General features: G+C 46.4%; 2 protein-coding genes and 1 long non-coding RNA gene across 3 annotated transcripts in view; all 3 read right to left on the reverse strand.

Moving 5' to 3' along the window:
* LOC137304897 (suppressor APC domain-containing protein 2-like) overlaps positions 1–1,057 on the reverse strand; it is a 41,065-nt gene extending 40,008 nt beyond the window's left edge. Inside the window, exon 1 of the mRNA XM_067973689.1 lies at positions 440–1,057. Within this exon, the coding sequence (XP_067829790.1) occupies positions 440–926 (487 nt within the window). The 5' untranslated portion in view covers positions 927–1,057. The remainder of the gene's footprint in view (positions 1–439) is intronic.
* A 5,104-nt stretch (positions 1,058–6,161) lies between these two features.
* Positions 6,162–10,547, reverse strand: LOC137304899 (uncharacterized). The gene is made up of 3 exons (XR_010958650.1): positions 10,455–10,547; positions 8,992–9,238; positions 6,162–7,150 (listed from the first exon to the last, which is right to left on the reverse strand). It is a non-coding gene; the product is annotated as an uncharacterized lncRNA (long non-coding RNA).
* A 3,780-nt stretch (positions 10,548–14,327) lies between these two features.
* On the reverse strand, positions 14,328–14,720 carry LOC137304900 (histone H2B 7-like). Its single transcript, XM_067973690.1, has one exon. The coding sequence runs from the start codon at positions 14,718–14,720 to the stop codon at positions 14,328–14,330; it is 393 nt and encodes a 130-aa protein (XP_067829791.1).
* Positions 14,721–15,715: the final 995 nt, after the last annotated feature.

Raw genomic sequence — 15,715 nt, forward strand, 5'->3', positions numbered from 1 at the left:
GCCAAGTTCCTGCTCTCTGTAGCAGGAATGGTTCTTAATTAAAAGTATATTATTAATAATATGATATTCACTCACTCTGTGCCAAGTCCCTGCTCTCTATTGCAGGACTGTTTATTAATTAAAAGTATATTATTAATAATGATATTCACTCACTCTGTGCCAAGTCCCTGCTCTCTGTAGCAGGAATGGTTCTTAATTAAAAGTATATTAATAATTTGATATTCACTCACCCCGTTCCAAGTTCCTTCTGTCTGTCACAGGACCATTTATTAATTAATAATCTGTCCCGATTTCCTGCTCTCTATTGCATGACTGTTTTATTGTTAAATATATTAATAATCTGACACTCATTCACTCTGTGCCAAGTTCTTGCTCCTTGATGCAGGACTGTTTGTTAATTAAAAGTATTTATATTATTAATAATCTGATAGTCACTCACCCTGTGCCCAGATCCTGCTGTCTGTTGCCGGGTTGACCGTCCCCTTTCCCCCCGGGTCCCGGTGCTCGCCGCCGCCCGGAGGTGAGCGGTCGGGGCGGCGCTGCTCCTGCCCGGGTCCCGACCGCAGGCTCTGGGTCTCGGGCTCTTCGTGCAGCGCCGTCCTGATGCCGTCCAGCAGGCGGGGGAAGGTGAGCTGGCCGGAGGGCGCCGCTACTCGGCGGAGGCACGGCATCAGCCCGGCGGGTAACGCCGGCTCCCGGCTGCCCTCCTCCCGCCAGCGGCTCTCGATCTCCTGGACGTGAACCGAGCCCCGACCCTCCTGGTCGAGGATGTCGAAGAGGGTCCGCAGGCTGAGCTGGAAAGCGCGGGGGAGGCAGCGCCCCTCCTCCCGGGGCTGAGGCTGGAGCTCGGGGGGCTGGGGCTGGGGCTGGGGCTGGTGCTCGGGCTGTGCCGCCCGGCTCACGGTGCTCAGCCCCGGCGCTGCCATCAGCCGGTGAGCGAGTGACTGAGCCGCAGCGGAGCCGAGGGGAGAGGAGCCGAGCCCCGGCTCATTGGACGACAGTCCCCCCGGGGCAGCTTCCTGAGCGCAGGCGGGGAGTCACTGAGCCTATCGGAGCGGCAGGGAAAGAGGGTCAGCGGCGTGTGTGCCTGTGTGGAGCTACAGGGCTAAATGAGAGAGAAACAAGTAAACAAAGAAAGTGAGATGGAAAGAAATAGAAACAAACACAACTACAGACCGAGATATAAACACAGACACAGAAATAGAAACTCAGAAATAGATATGAACAGGCGGATCAATAAACACAGAGATAGAATACAAGATAAATATAGACACAAAAACATATATAAAGATGGAAAAAACGTACAAATACCGATATAAACACAAATAAATACACAGATACTAGGATAGGGTCATTGGAGATACATAGAAATAAATATATATGTAGCTGGAGATAGATGGATAAATAGGCAAGCATAGAGGAGTGGGTAAAGAAACATAGCCAGATGGAAAAATAAAACACACAAATATACAGAAACGGATAGATAGACACAAAGATGCAGTTACTGGTACAGACATACATAATACACAGAAATAGACAACTACACGGAAACGGATGAAAAATAGACTTATGTGCATATCTATCCCTGTTCTTCTGCATTTGTGTCCATCTACCCTATTCCTTCCTTCCCTCCCTCCTTCCTTCCTTCTCACTGTACCACCCAGTACCAGATTGTGAAAGGACAGTGTCTGACCCACTGCACCACCCAGTCCTAGAGGGGGAAAGGACAGTGCCTGACCCACTGCACCACCCAGTCCCAGAGGGGGAAAGGACAGTGTCTGACCCATTGTACCACCCAGTCCCAGAGGGGGAAAGGACAGTGTCTGACCCACTGTACCACCCAGTCCCAGAGGGGAAATGGACAGTGTCTGACCCACTGTACCACCCAGTCCCAGAGGGGGAAAGGACAGTATCTGACCCACTGCACCACCCAGTCCCAGAGGGGGAAAGGACAGTGTCTGACCCACTGTACCACCCAGTCCCAGAGGGGGAAAGGACAGTGTCTGACCCACTGTACCACCCAGTCCCAGAGGGGAAATGGACAGTGTCTGACCCACTGTACCACCCAGTCCCAAAGGGGGAAAGGACAGTATCTGACCCACCGCACTACCCAGTCCCAGAGGGGGAAAGGACAGTGTCTGACCCACTGTACCACCCAGTCCCAGAAGGGGAAAGGACAGTGTCTGACCCACTGTACCACCCAGTCCCAGAGGGGGAAAGGTCAGTATCTGACCCACCGCACTACCCAGTCCCAGAGGGGGAAAGGACAGTGCCTGACCCACTGTATCACCCAGTCCCAGAAGGGGAAAGGACAGTGTCTGACCCACTGTACCACCCAGTCCCAGAGGGGGAAAGGTCAGTATCTGACCCACCGCACTACCCAGTCCCAGAGGGGGAAAGGACAGTGCCTGACCCACTGTATCACCCAGTCCCAGAGGGGAAAAGGACAGTGTCTGACCCACTGTACCACCCAGTCCCAGAGGGGGAAAGGACAGTGTCTGACCCACTGTACCACCCAGTCCCAGAAGGGGAAAGGACAGTGTCTGACCCACTGTACCACCCAGTCCCAGAGGGGGAAAGGACAGTATCTGACCCACCGCACTACCCAGTCCCAGAGGGGGAAAGGACAGTGCCTGACCCACTGTATCACCCAGTCCCAGAGGGGAAAAGGACAGTGTCTGACCCACTGTACCACCCAGTCCCAGAGGGGGAAAGGACAGTGTCTGACCCACTGTACCACCCAGTACCAGAGGGGGAAAGGACAGTGTCTGACCCACTGCATCACCCAATTTCCCTTCTAGTTTAGGTGTTCTAAAATAGTTATGTGTACTTTGCAGTGTGATGACAGAGCCCGATCGATTTATTTAGTATTTACTCATGAAGTTCGAGGAATACGGGGATAGGGCTGGATTGCTCTTGCAAAGAGCCGGCATGGACTCCATGGGCCGAATGGCCTCGTTCCGTGCTGTAACCTTCCTTTGATTCTATGAATTTGTCAACCAATTCCAAAATCAATGGTTCAGAATTTGTCAATAGGAAATGTGCATGTAGATTATTAACAAGACCGGGAAACCAATCTTGAAACAAATTGGCAGATTTGTTTTGTGTCTAATGTTAATTCTTTACGTTTTTCCTTGATTATTTTTTACCCCAGAGAGGAAAATGTCACAACTACTCTAATTTTGAGATGTCAACAAAACCGTTACATATCAGCAGCTTGAATATTTGGTGACTAGATTTAATCTGATAAACTAAGAATCCGAATTATTGACTTGATAAGGAGAGAACTTGTGACTACAATTAAAACTTAGTTATGTTTTGCACATAATACAAGGCGTTTTCCATAGAAAATGGGTCAAGATGGTAATGGGACGCTGCGGTTACCTCACTAAATTGGGAAAGGGAATAAAAACAGCTCCTGATTGATATCTGGTGATTCCCCGCTGGAATGTACCACGTGAGGACGTGATCAAGCTCAGCCGCGAAAGCCTCCACAGTCGAATAGCCCACCGATACTCACTGTCCAGGCTCTCACACACGAAGAATGAGCATTTCGGTGCAGTACTGGAGAATTGCTGCCTGTGGAATTGTCACCTCAAAAAGAGTCAAAAGAAATAACTAAACAAAAAAAAAGACTGCGGATGCTGGAAATCTGAAACAAGACCCGATGGGCGGCCCTGCCAGGTGAAGCTCTACGGCGGCAAGGTGAAGCCAAAAAATTTTGGACGTTGATAAAAAAATACAAAATCGCCATGTAGCTTTATGTTAAAGTGAAGGGGGAATTTTGTCCCAAAGGAATCATGAACAGAATACCTTGCCTTTTAAAAAATACATGAAATTGCTGTTGCAGATGCAGTTGCCTAAAGCGTCTGGGGGTCCATCCGTCATTGTAACCTTTGTTTTAAACAGTTTAATCTGTTCACGAGCAGAGAAATGGCAATAAAGCGCATCAAAACATCTGAACCCTGGCTATCACTGACAGTGATGCCTAGATTCGTAATTCTTTTCATTAGGAGCACGATAGCACCGCCTCTTGGCAAGTACCTGTCAATACAGGGACTAAAAAAACACAAACTCCCTGTGCAACTTATCGTATAGGCCTGGTGTCACTTTGGGCGTAATTTTAACCTAACTTGCCAGTTGGGTATCCTACAGGAGCGGGTGGAACGCTGGTTTTACACCCCGTCCGATTTTACTCTCCCTTGAACCCAACAGAGAGTAAGGGGGGTGATTTTAAACCCCAAGAACGGGTGGGTTGGGGGCGGGTGGGAGTTGAAAATAGTTTTTTTTTTGGGTCGCAACCGCAAAACTTTTGGACTTTGCATTCCCAGTGGGAAGCTTGTGCTTTTACGCCTGGAAATAAAGCCGGGTTGCGGTCCCGACCCAAAAGAACAACTATTTTCAACTCCCACCCGCCCCCAACCCACCCGTTCCTGGGGGTTTAAAATTACCCCCTAATATTGGGGTTTCCTGCCCAGCGAGATAGGGCCCATGTCATGTTGTCATCAGCTGCTGGCAGCTGTAAAGGTTGTTAGCCTTGATTAAAAATGTTTTATCTCTACTCCCCAGTGGCTTAATAGGTATGTGCCTGCCTGAGGTGATACCCCCGCGGGCCCTACAGAGCAGGATTGACTCCTGCTATGCGCTGGGGTAGCTGACCTTACCCGGGGCAGCAGTGTCCCCTTTGTGATAGAGATGAGAAAAGTCAGCCAGGGTTCCTGCTCCCAATTGCTATCCCATTATTCCTGCTGGAAAGTCCGTCCGTGCATGCGTGTGAAGAACGGGCCAGTATAGGATGGATCTTGGCCGTGGTGCTCACCACACTCTGCAGACATCCACCAGGCTGACACATGGCAGAATGGTACTGGAGGGCGTGGAAATCTATCCCAGCAGGAGTCAGGAAAGAAATAGATAAACCAAAAGGGAGTCACTGATTCCAGCAGAGATGGGAGAAAATGCCCTCACCGCTGTTGGCTTCTATATTTTATGTACCAGGGCCTGTTATTTCTTAATAATCAAACATAAGGCATAGCTGGGTCGCAACTTTCTGCCACTCAGTGCCACCAGTGGGGCTTTGCACAAAGTAGGCGGCTTATCGCGGGCGCACTGTCGTGGGCCTGTGATTTTCTGATGAGCCCCAGGCTGTGTGAGTGGGAGTCTCGGAAAATTCAGCCCAGGGTCTCCACCCTAAATGGGAAACTATCTTTTCTCTTTTCAGATCCCCATTGATCTGCTGGGTATTTTCAGCCTCTCCCGTTGCTAATTCAGAGGATTCTTTGCAGTTTGTTATACTTTCTGATTATTGTTACATTTCATCATCAACGGTCCCCTATCATCCTGCACCTTTTTGTCATAACCTGCTGTGCAGAGGAGGGATGTAGCCTGCAGAATAACTCCGTTTGAAATCATCTTTTTTTTGTTCTGCAATATCGCTCTCTTTTAATTCATAGAATCGTTTAGCACGGAAGGAGGCCATTCAGCCCTTCGTGCCAGTGTCGGCTCTTTGAAACAGCTATCCAATCAGTCCCACTCCCCTGTGCTCTTTCCCCCCTAGCCCTGCATTTTTTTTTCCTTTTTAAGTATTTATCCAATTCCCTTTTGAAAGTTACGATTGAATCTGCTTCCAACGCCCTTTCAGGCAGCGCATTCCAGATCATAACAACTCACCGAGTGAAAAAAAATTCTGCCTTTTTTGCCAATTATCTTAAATCTGTGTCTTCTGTTTAAATAGAATTACATAGAATGTGCAGCACAGAAACAGGCCATTCGGCCCAACAGGTCCATGCCGGTGTTAATGCTCCACACGAGCCTCCTCCCTCCCTACTTCATCTTACCTTTGTTAGATATATATCTTGCCATCATCTTGAGATTATGGACATAGGCTAATGGGCTCATGCAGGAGCATAATTTCGGGTATAACTTCCCGATTACACCCAGAAACATGTGCAATACAAAGGATGTAAAGCAGACACCCTGTAAAAAAAATCAAGGAAACTCGGGCACAATTGTGTTACACACGTAATTACACTACACCCGAATTGCCTTGCTCTTTTACACTTGTCTTTAGATCCCTTGGTAGAATACCAAAAATAGATCACAGCTTTTGCAGGCAAAGTACGTAAAAATATTTATTTATGGTTAAATGTAAAAAAAAAGTGCATAACAGAATTCAAAATGAAGCATAACAGAATAAAAACACAACGCAACACAGAAATCAGAATAGCAAAATCTGGAAGGGGTTAATTTCCCCTTTCTAATCATTTCTAAGGAGTTTAAAATAATGAAAGGATTCAAAATGTAGATAAAAAAGAAACTATTTCCTCCTGTAGGGGAAACCCAGAACAAAGAAGGCATCATCTTAAAATTAGAGCCAGGCCTTTCAGGAGTGAAATCAGGAAGCATTTCTTCACAAAAAGGGTAGTAGAAATCTAGAACTCTCTCCCCCTAAAAGGCTGTGGGTACTGGGGAATAATTGAAGCTTTCGAGACTGAGATTGACAGATTTTTTGTTAGGTAAGGGTATCAAGGGACATGGAGCTAAGGCGGGTAAATGGGTTTGAGGTACAGATTAGCCGTGATCTAGTTGAATGACAGAACAGACTCAAGGGGCTGAAAGGCGTACTCCCATTCCTACGCTCTCTTGAAGTCCTGTATAAATCTTTTTGGTTTCAAGCAACATAGCTCAGGTGCTCTGCATTATTGGAATTGGGTTGCATCATCGGTATAGCAGCACCACCAAGATTGACCCCTGACTCCAGTCGATCCCCTGGCCTTGGGGGAAGGGGGAGTATTGGGTGGTGGGGGGGGGGGGGTTGAGACTGTGGTCACTTTAATATTTTTGGTCAGCTCTCGGCCTCTACCCCAGAAGTCAGCCTAGAGTGGGGGTGAATCTTGGCTTTGGTCATGATGCTCCGGCTATCATGGTGTGTGGGTTGGCGAGCTTGATGGGCCAGCTGGTCTTTTCTTGCCCGTCAATTTTTTATGTCCGTATGTAACCTTCGAAACAGCAGCACACGGTCTGATCGTTCGCTGATAGAGACACGAATTGAGACACAGACGGTGATAAATGGTCCATTCCCCGTTCGCAGTAAACATTACTTGTTCTCAGGCCCACTGTCCTTAGCCGGTGATCCGACAGAGGCTTCCCACCTCTGTTCAGGTCAGGAATAAAAGAAAAAAGGAAGTTACAACATCGTCTATATTACATATGACAAAGCTGTTTCCTTTTTTTTACAAAAAGGAGTGGCACAGTCAGCAAATGCACCATCTGGTGTGACATGGAGTTGTGTAAACTGTATAGATCTACAGTTCATTTAGGGTTGGAGACTTCATTACATGACCTCCTGCCTTCAATCGCTCTCCCCCAACCATGCTCCCCGACATTGTTCGCCAGATACGCCCATCCTCGTGACCCACCGCCTTCCCACGGCCAATTGGAAAGTGAACAGATTCTTCGTTACATGATTGGATGATTCTTGACTGTTGGTCAACCAGCCTTTTTTTGACCATCTCCAATATTTTTATAACTAATAAACAAAAGTGTTCACAGCATAATGAAAAAAAGAACGCACAATATTTTTAATGCCCCTATCATTTTTGTCTTGGTTTTGTTTGCAGCAGCATCCTAGAGATTAACCTATAATGGAGACTCCTGGAGGGTTGGCAACCCTAGATCCGATGCCCTTGTCTGTGATGAGTTAGCTGAACTCAGTTAGGGCAGCAGTCGGGATGTTAGAATTTGTTTCATCACTCTATAAGGGCCCTACTTGAAATGAGTTCTGGGCATTTGTGGGCTAGGATTAGTAAAATAAGCATGAAAGCTTCAGAAATTGTTGTAAACAGCCAACAGATATCTGGTCTGGCCTACATGTGACTCCAGTCCCACGTGGTTGACTCTTAATGCCCTCTGAAGGTTAGTATCAAGAGGACACAGGTTTAAGATAATTGGCTAAAGAACAAGAGGGGAGATGAGGAGAATTTTTTTTTTTTTGCCCAGCAAGTTGTTCTGATCAGGAATGCACTGCCTGAAAGGGCGGTGGAAGCAGATTCAGTAGTAACTTTCAAAATGGAATTGGAGATATACTTAAAAAGGAAAACATTATGCAGGGCTATGGGGAAAGAACATAGAAATGGGGAGTGGGACTAATTGGATCGCTCTTTCAAAGAGCTGGTACAGGCACGATGGGCCGAATGGCCGCCTTCCGTGTTGTAAGATTCTATGATTCTAAGTGGCCTAACAGTTGTGGACCATCAGAAATTCCATAATAAGGTGCACCATCACCACAAGGGACCAAGGCAACCAGGGATGGGCAATAAATGTGGCCTTGCCAGCGTCACCGACATCCTGAGAACCAATGTAAAAAAAACATATGACTGAGGAGACTTCTATCCCATCAACCTGGTTTGGACTGAAACCCAGGTCTATGCACTACTGCACTACTCAGTTCCAATAGTTATTTTATAATATCAATTACACTCACAGATGATGCTTCACCCTCCACTCTTGTCTCCGAAGGCTGAGGGGTGACCTGAAAGAGGTCTTTAAGATAATGAAAGAGTTTGATAGGGTAGATGTAGAGAAAATATTTCCACTTGTGGGGGAGTCCAAAACTAGAGGTCATAAATATAAGATAATCACTAATAAATCCATTAAGGGAATTCAGGAGAAACTTCTTTACCCAGAGAGTGGTTAGAACGTGGAACTTGCTACCAGCAGGAGTAGTTGAGCCAAATAGCATAGATGAATTTAAGGGGAAGCTCGATAAACACATGAGGGAGAAAGAAATAGAAGGATATATTGATGGGGTTAGATGAAGTATGGAGGGAGGAGGCTCTTGTGGAGCAGAAATGGCAGCATAGACCAGTTGGGCCGAATGGCCTGTTTCTGTGCTGTAGACTCGCTGTAACTCGATTATCTGAAATTTACATTATTAATGTCACATTAATTTGTTTTGAACATTTCTAGGTTTGTAAAAGCAAAATCGGTAAGTACCTGGTTCCTCTGTCGACATGTCACTTCCTGACAAAGTAAGCCACAAGTCCAAGAAGAAACAAGAGTTTTGCACAAGTAAGTGACGCCATTGTCAGTACAATGTGTACTGGAATTATCTTTGTTGTCGTCTCATTGGAGCCAAGAGTATCTCCTGTAATATTATCTTCGAAGCCTGAGCCTACCTCAGAAACATCGATGGGTAATCGCGAATCAGAAACTTCAAGTGGCAAAGCCCAACCGCAGATTCCTACAAGGTAAGATTTTTTTTGAAAAAAAGAGATTAGAAGTTCCTCAAAGTGTTTCAGTCTAAAATCACACGGGCCAGGATTTTCCACTTCAGAATTCCAGAGCAGATTAGACGAGCATATGGAGAAATTCTGCATCCTCCCCACCCCCCCAACCTGTGATTTTCCAACCACCAAAAAAAAAATCATGGGCTGGAGGTCTGGAATTTCCCCAGTTGCGCTCCTAGTGTACACCAGGACTTCTGAAAGCGGAAAAATCCATCCACAAAAGTTCAGCAATGGCCCATTCCTATGAGTATCACTTCAGTGTAATCTCTTCCACTACAATGGCGATTAATCTATGGCCTTTCAGCACCTCCCCTTCATTCTGGACATGCGAAATGATGCAAGAAAAGGCTTGTCATTTTGCCTCCAGCCTTCAGATTCCTTTCCCTACATTACAACAATGACTACACTTCAAAAGCACTTCATTGGCTGTAAAGCGCTTTGGGACGTCCTGAGGTCATGAAAGACGCTATGTAAATACAAATTGTTTCCTTTTTTTCCGTCTCCTTTCTCTCTTACCATTGTAATCGTTCATGTCTGTCTATTTTATCGATTCTCCAATGGTCTCTGCCTCTCCTGAACTTTTCTATGTTGTTCCTCCTAAGTACCAAACATGATGCCCGACTCGATCGTCCTCCACTCGCGTCCTCACAGTGTTGAAGTTGAGACCCAGCACATTGCCTTCTAGTCCAGCTCATTCTTCCCCAAACCTCAAAGCCGTGGTAACCCCCTCAACCTCCTTCCCCTCCTACAAGCTTCAGGCTTTTAAGCCCCAAACTTGGCACCGCTTAGTCGCTACCCCTCAATTTACTTCTGTCTTCTCTTTTGCTCTTCTCAGCCTCTGTAGGTGCCCCGCACTTGTCCCCTTCACCTTGGTTTCTCAATGAAAAAAACAAAGCCTTGACCCATTTCTGTAGCCGGTAAGACCTCATACTGTGAGCCCTTCTCCCAAGATGTTGGGCCACGGGCAATCGGGGTGAAGTAGCTGTATTCTGAACTAAGTTTACAACCAACGGGGGCAGACTAGGTTTTGCGTCGTAGCACAAAACAGGCGGTAGCGAATCGGACGTCTGTTTTACAACCCGGCCGATTATCTTCCCCTTTGGCTGAAGACCAATGTCCCCCTCCCCAACCCCCGCAATACCTTTAATTCAATTGTTTACGTTGACTTACCAGAAATGGGCAGAAACAGAACAAACGTTAAATGGATGCTACCTTTACCAGCCATTTTTGCTGAGCACTGTTTTTTTTGTCTGAGTTAGTTCCTTTCCTTCAAAAGGAAAAAAGGTTTGAATTTCCTCTTTTTGTTTCATTTGAACCCAGACGATTTTAGCCAAAGGAAGCAGTTGTTTGCACACAGGAATTGCACGGTATGACTAAATGGTCATTGTGGTTAGAACGACCAACTGTACTGTTGGTGACAAGAAAGGAAATGGGTGAGCTTTTCTGCGACAATAGTCTCCGAACGCTTACCCTGTTGCTGACACCCTGGTGTCACTTTATTTTATCGATACTGCTACCGTCAGCTTTCCCACTCTAACAGATTCTTTTCCAGAAACCTCGGAACTGTGGAACTCCTTGCGATGAGAAGCAGGAATTTATACGTTTATTTCATCTGATTTTTAAATTATGGAGGCTGTGTTTTCCCTTCGAATGTGGACGCTGCTGCTCTCTCTCTCGCTTCACTAATTTTCTAAATGGACGATAGGAGGCAGTCTGCAAGTAAGAGCCAAATGGGGTAGGTTTTGGGTGATAGTGTAAAATAGGTGATAGCAAATCCGCAACCCGTTTTACATCTTTCCCCGTTTTTATTTCCACTGGCTTACAACTATCGCACAAAGTCAAAATCTACCCCAATGTCTTTTGCTCAAATGGCCATCAAACAGGCTTAAAATGCTTGAGGGAGGAGTGTAGGGGGCAGATTTCCTTGTCTATGTACCTGAGGGTCTTGGATTGCCAGGGCTCAGTGAATACAGGAAATTCGGGTGAGTAGAAGCGAACAGGTGTATGGGAGCCCGTCCGATTTATGGTCCGTTTACGTGAGCAGGCATGAGAAAATAAAAAGAAAGAAAGATAGAACTTGCATTTCTACAGCACTTTTCACGGTCCCAGAAGGTCCCACAGCACTTTACAACCAATGAAGTATTTTGAAGTGTAGTCACTGTTGTAATGCAGGGAAACGTGGTGGCAGCCAATTTGCACACAGCAAGATCCCAGAAACAGCAATGTAATAATGACCACTTCATCGGTTTTAATAATGTTGGTTGAGGGATAAATATTGGCCAGGGCACGAGAGAGAACGCCCTTCAAAATAGTGGCCATGGGATCTTTCACGTCCTCCTGAGAGGGCAGATTCGGTTTAACTTCTCATCCAAAAGATGGAACCTCCGACAGTGCAGCACTCTCTCAGTACTGCACTGAGGTGTCATGGAATCGTAGACTCATTGAATGATACAGCACAGAAGGAAGCCATTCGGCCCACTGTGCCTGTGCCAGCTCTTTAAAAGAGCTATCCAATTAGTCCCACTCCCCCTGCTCTTTCTTCATAACCCTGCAAATTTTTCCCCTTCAAATGTTTATCCAATTCCATTTTGAAAGTTATTATTGAATCTGCTTCCACCACTCTTTCAGGCAGTGCATTCCAGATCATAACAACTTGCAGCGTATAAAAAATTTCTCCTCTGGTTCTTTTGCCAATTACCTTAAATCTGTATCCTCTAGTTACCGCCCCTTCTGCCACAGGAAACAGTTTCTCCTTATTTACTCTATCAAAGCCCTGCATGATTTTGAACACCTCTATCAAATCTCCCCTCAACCTTCTCTGCTCTAAGGAGAACAACCCAGCTTCTCTAATCTCTCCACTTAACTGAAGTCCCACATCCCTTGCACCATTCTAGCAAATCTCTTCTACACCCTCTCTAAGGCCTTGATATCCTTCCTAAAGTCTGGATTTTGGCTAAAGTCTCTGTAGTGGGGCTTAAAACCACAGCCTTCTGGCTCAGAGGTGAGACGGTTACCCACTGAGCCACTGCTCTACATTGGATTTTCTGGTCTTGGCTGTGCCCAGGTGATACAAAATTCCTGGGTAAAGGAAACAGAAAATCTGCCCCATTATCTTCAAGGAATGTGTTTGGACTTCAGAGAAAACTACCTGATAATCCAAGAGTTCTCTCTTGGATTTTAGATTTTTCTATTTGCTGCAACAAAGCAATGTTGTAACAAATTGTCTAACATATTTACCATCAAAATCTGCGGGCAGAACTTTCCAGGAGCACATGTCCCCAGTGGGTCTTGTACACAATGGGCGTCTGATTGGAAAATTGTGAGTTTCGCTGCCTGTGATTTGCAGTCGGTGGACATTAAATGATGGAAAGTCGCTGGTAGGCTCCCCCCCAATTTCTCGGTATGCCACCATTACATGCGTAGCTCCACCAGTGGTGTGGGGTCTTGTAAAGTTCCACTCTGTGTTTCTGAGGAACATAGGAACACAGGAATAGACCATTTGGCCCCTCGAACCTGTTTCATAATTAGAAAAGAAACAAAAAAAGAACTTGCATTTCTACAGTGCCTTTCATGACTGCAGGACATTCCTTAGTGCTTTACAGCCAATTAAGTACCTTTTTTTGAAGTGTAGTCGCTGTTGTAATTCCATTAGATCACAGCTGATCTGTACCTCAACCCCATTTACCTGCCTTTGCTCCATATCCCTTGATACCCTTACCCAACAAAAATATATCGATCTCAGTCTTGGGAATTTCAATTGACCTCCAGCATCTGCAGGCTTTTGGGGGATGAGAGTCCCAGATTTCCACTACCCTTTGTGTGAAAAAAATGCTTCCTGTTTTCACTTGAAGTTGCCGAGGGGACATTTGTTCAGGCAGTCAATGCAGTTTATTATGTATAAGGATAGATGTACTTGCAGCAGATTTTGAAATTCAAATTTCCTGTCACCTTATGCGAAACAAATCCAGCTACTAACGTTGGGAGCTTGCTAAAGATGGCCCAGAGTTTAGCATCCTTTTCACATCCTTTTTATATCAGATATTCGAGAATGTGCAGCAGTCAATTCTGATTGGTGTGGTTTTCAGTGCCACTCAGTTTAAGATTTTATATCTAAGACTTTTATACCTTTACTATAACAAACCTACTTGTACAATTTCTTTGTCTGCAGCTGTCACTCATACTGACCGCTGCTGTGGTCACATGATTAGTTTTGACACAAAACCATGGGAACTAAGGGCCCCGCTTCTCATCTGTACTGATCTTTAAAGTTGCTAAATCCTGCATTTCTCACAGTGTCTCGCTGAGCTCAAATTTAATTATATTAGTTTGTTTTAACTATGCTTTATTAACTTAAATGAAAGTGTCAGCCGTGGCTCAGGGCTACACTCTCACCTCTGAGTCAGGAGGTTGTGGGTTTGAGTCCCAGAGAGTTGAGCACATGATCTAAGCCGACGCTTCCAGTGCAGTACTCGGGGAGCGCTGCACTGTCGGAGGTGCCGTCTTTCGGAAGAGGTGCCCTCTCAGTTGGACATAAAAGATCCCACGGCATTATTTCGAAGAAGAGCAGGGGAGTCCTCCCCGGTGCCCTGGCCAATATTTATCCCTCAATCAACACCTAAAACAATTGATCTGGTCATTATCACATGGCTGTTTGTGGGACCTTGCTGTGTACAAATTGGCTGCTGCATTTCCTACAGTAACTACACTTCAAAAGTACTTGCTTGGCTGTAAAGTGCTTCGGGACTTCCTGAGGTCGTGAAAGGTGCTATAGAAATGCAAGTTCTTTCTTAATGATGATTCTAATGGTGATTGGCAAAAGAACCAAAGGTGGCTATTCGGCCACAGGGTGTTACATAGCTACCCTCGTCAACATTAGGGGCTCGGTCACCTACAATCTATAAAACCAAAGGCTCTTTTCAGATTCCCACTATGTCAACGTGAACGTGCTGTTAGAAAATCTTGTGCTTAGCCCGTCTTGGATATTGGCGAGTGGCTCTGAAAAGAGCCTTTGGGTTGAATTTTAAAGCGGAATATCAAGATGTTTTATTTGCAGCTGGTGTATTTGGTAACCGCCTTAGTCCCTTCCGAGACGGCGTGTTTGGCCAGTTCTCCCGGCAGCAGGAGGCGAACGGAGGTCTGGATCTCCCTGGAGGAGATGGTGTGCCGCTTACTGTAATGGATCAGGCGGGAAGCCTCGGAAGCGATGCGCTCGAAGATGTCGTTGACGAACGAGTTCATGACACTCATGGCCGAGAAAGAGATGCTGGTGTCGGGGTGCACCTGCTTCAGCACTTTATAGATGTAGATGCTGTAAGTCCGCTTCCTGGCCTTTCTGCGCTTCTTCTCACCTTTCACCCGTTTCTTGGAGATCACTTTCTTTGTCCCCTTTTTTGGCCCTTTTTTTGGCGCTATGCCCTTTGACACTGGCTCCGGCATCGCAGATGGACAATAAGACCTGTTTGGGCGAAAGTCTCCTCGACGCGTTCTTTAATAGTGAGTCATATGCAAATGAGGAATCAGAAACTGACGCATTCCTATTGGTGAAGTGGTGAAGCAGTCATTGTGATTTCGAAACAATGGCCAATCAGGATTGCGAGCGGTATTTTTTGTATGTTTCGGCCCCCTTCTATCAGAAGGGCGGGTTAGGGTGTAACTTTATTTTTAAAAGCAAATCAAAACCAAATAATAAATGGAGTTAAATAATAATTTTATTGTTCTGGTCAAGGAAGCGTTCCAGTCCCCGCGGCACCCACCGGTCGCGGAAAACCTCAAGCGTACCCGGCAGACACCGCGTGCTCCTTCTCCAGGGCCACCCGGGAGCGGAGAATGCCGCGGAAGAGAGGCAGACAGTCGGAGCGACCGCCCCCACGGGCTGAGTCTAGCCTGGACCTGTAGATGGCCACTTTAAACAGGCCCAGGAGCAGATCCACAAAGACGTCCTCCGACTTGTCCGTCCCCCCCTCCTCACCGGGTGGCTAAAGATCAGGAGCTTGGGACTGAAATGCAGCCAGAACCTGAGGAGCAGCCCCTTTAAATAGTGGAACAGGGGCTGCAACTTCTCACACCCTGTGTAGATATGGAACACCATCTCATCCAGGCCACAGTAATTGCAGGCGGTCTGGGAGTCCGTGAAATGGCTCAAGAGTCTGTTTGTGGGGACTGCTCCATGCAACACTCTCCACCCCAGATCCCCAATGGCACAGGGGAGGACTCCCTCATAGAGAGCGCTCCACTGGGGACCCCCGACTCCGCCAGACGGCAAGATGGTATTGTTGCAGTTTCCAGGCAAGTTGCAAGCATGTGCGATGATCACCTGCTTTAACTGTCGGAGTGGATCATCCGCTAAGTTTCAGTAACAGTGCACACTGAGGAAAGGCTTCCAGAGGGGTGCAGCTTGAAAACAAAACTGTACAACAATTGCTCTGTTGCAT

The sequence above is a fragment of the Heptranchias perlo genome, chromosome 39 (assembly GCF_035084215.1).
Source record: "Heptranchias perlo isolate sHepPer1 chromosome 39, sHepPer1.hap1, whole genome shotgun sequence".
Taxonomy (NCBI): Eukaryota; Metazoa; Chordata; class Chondrichthyes; order Hexanchiformes; family Hexanchidae; genus Heptranchias; species Heptranchias perlo.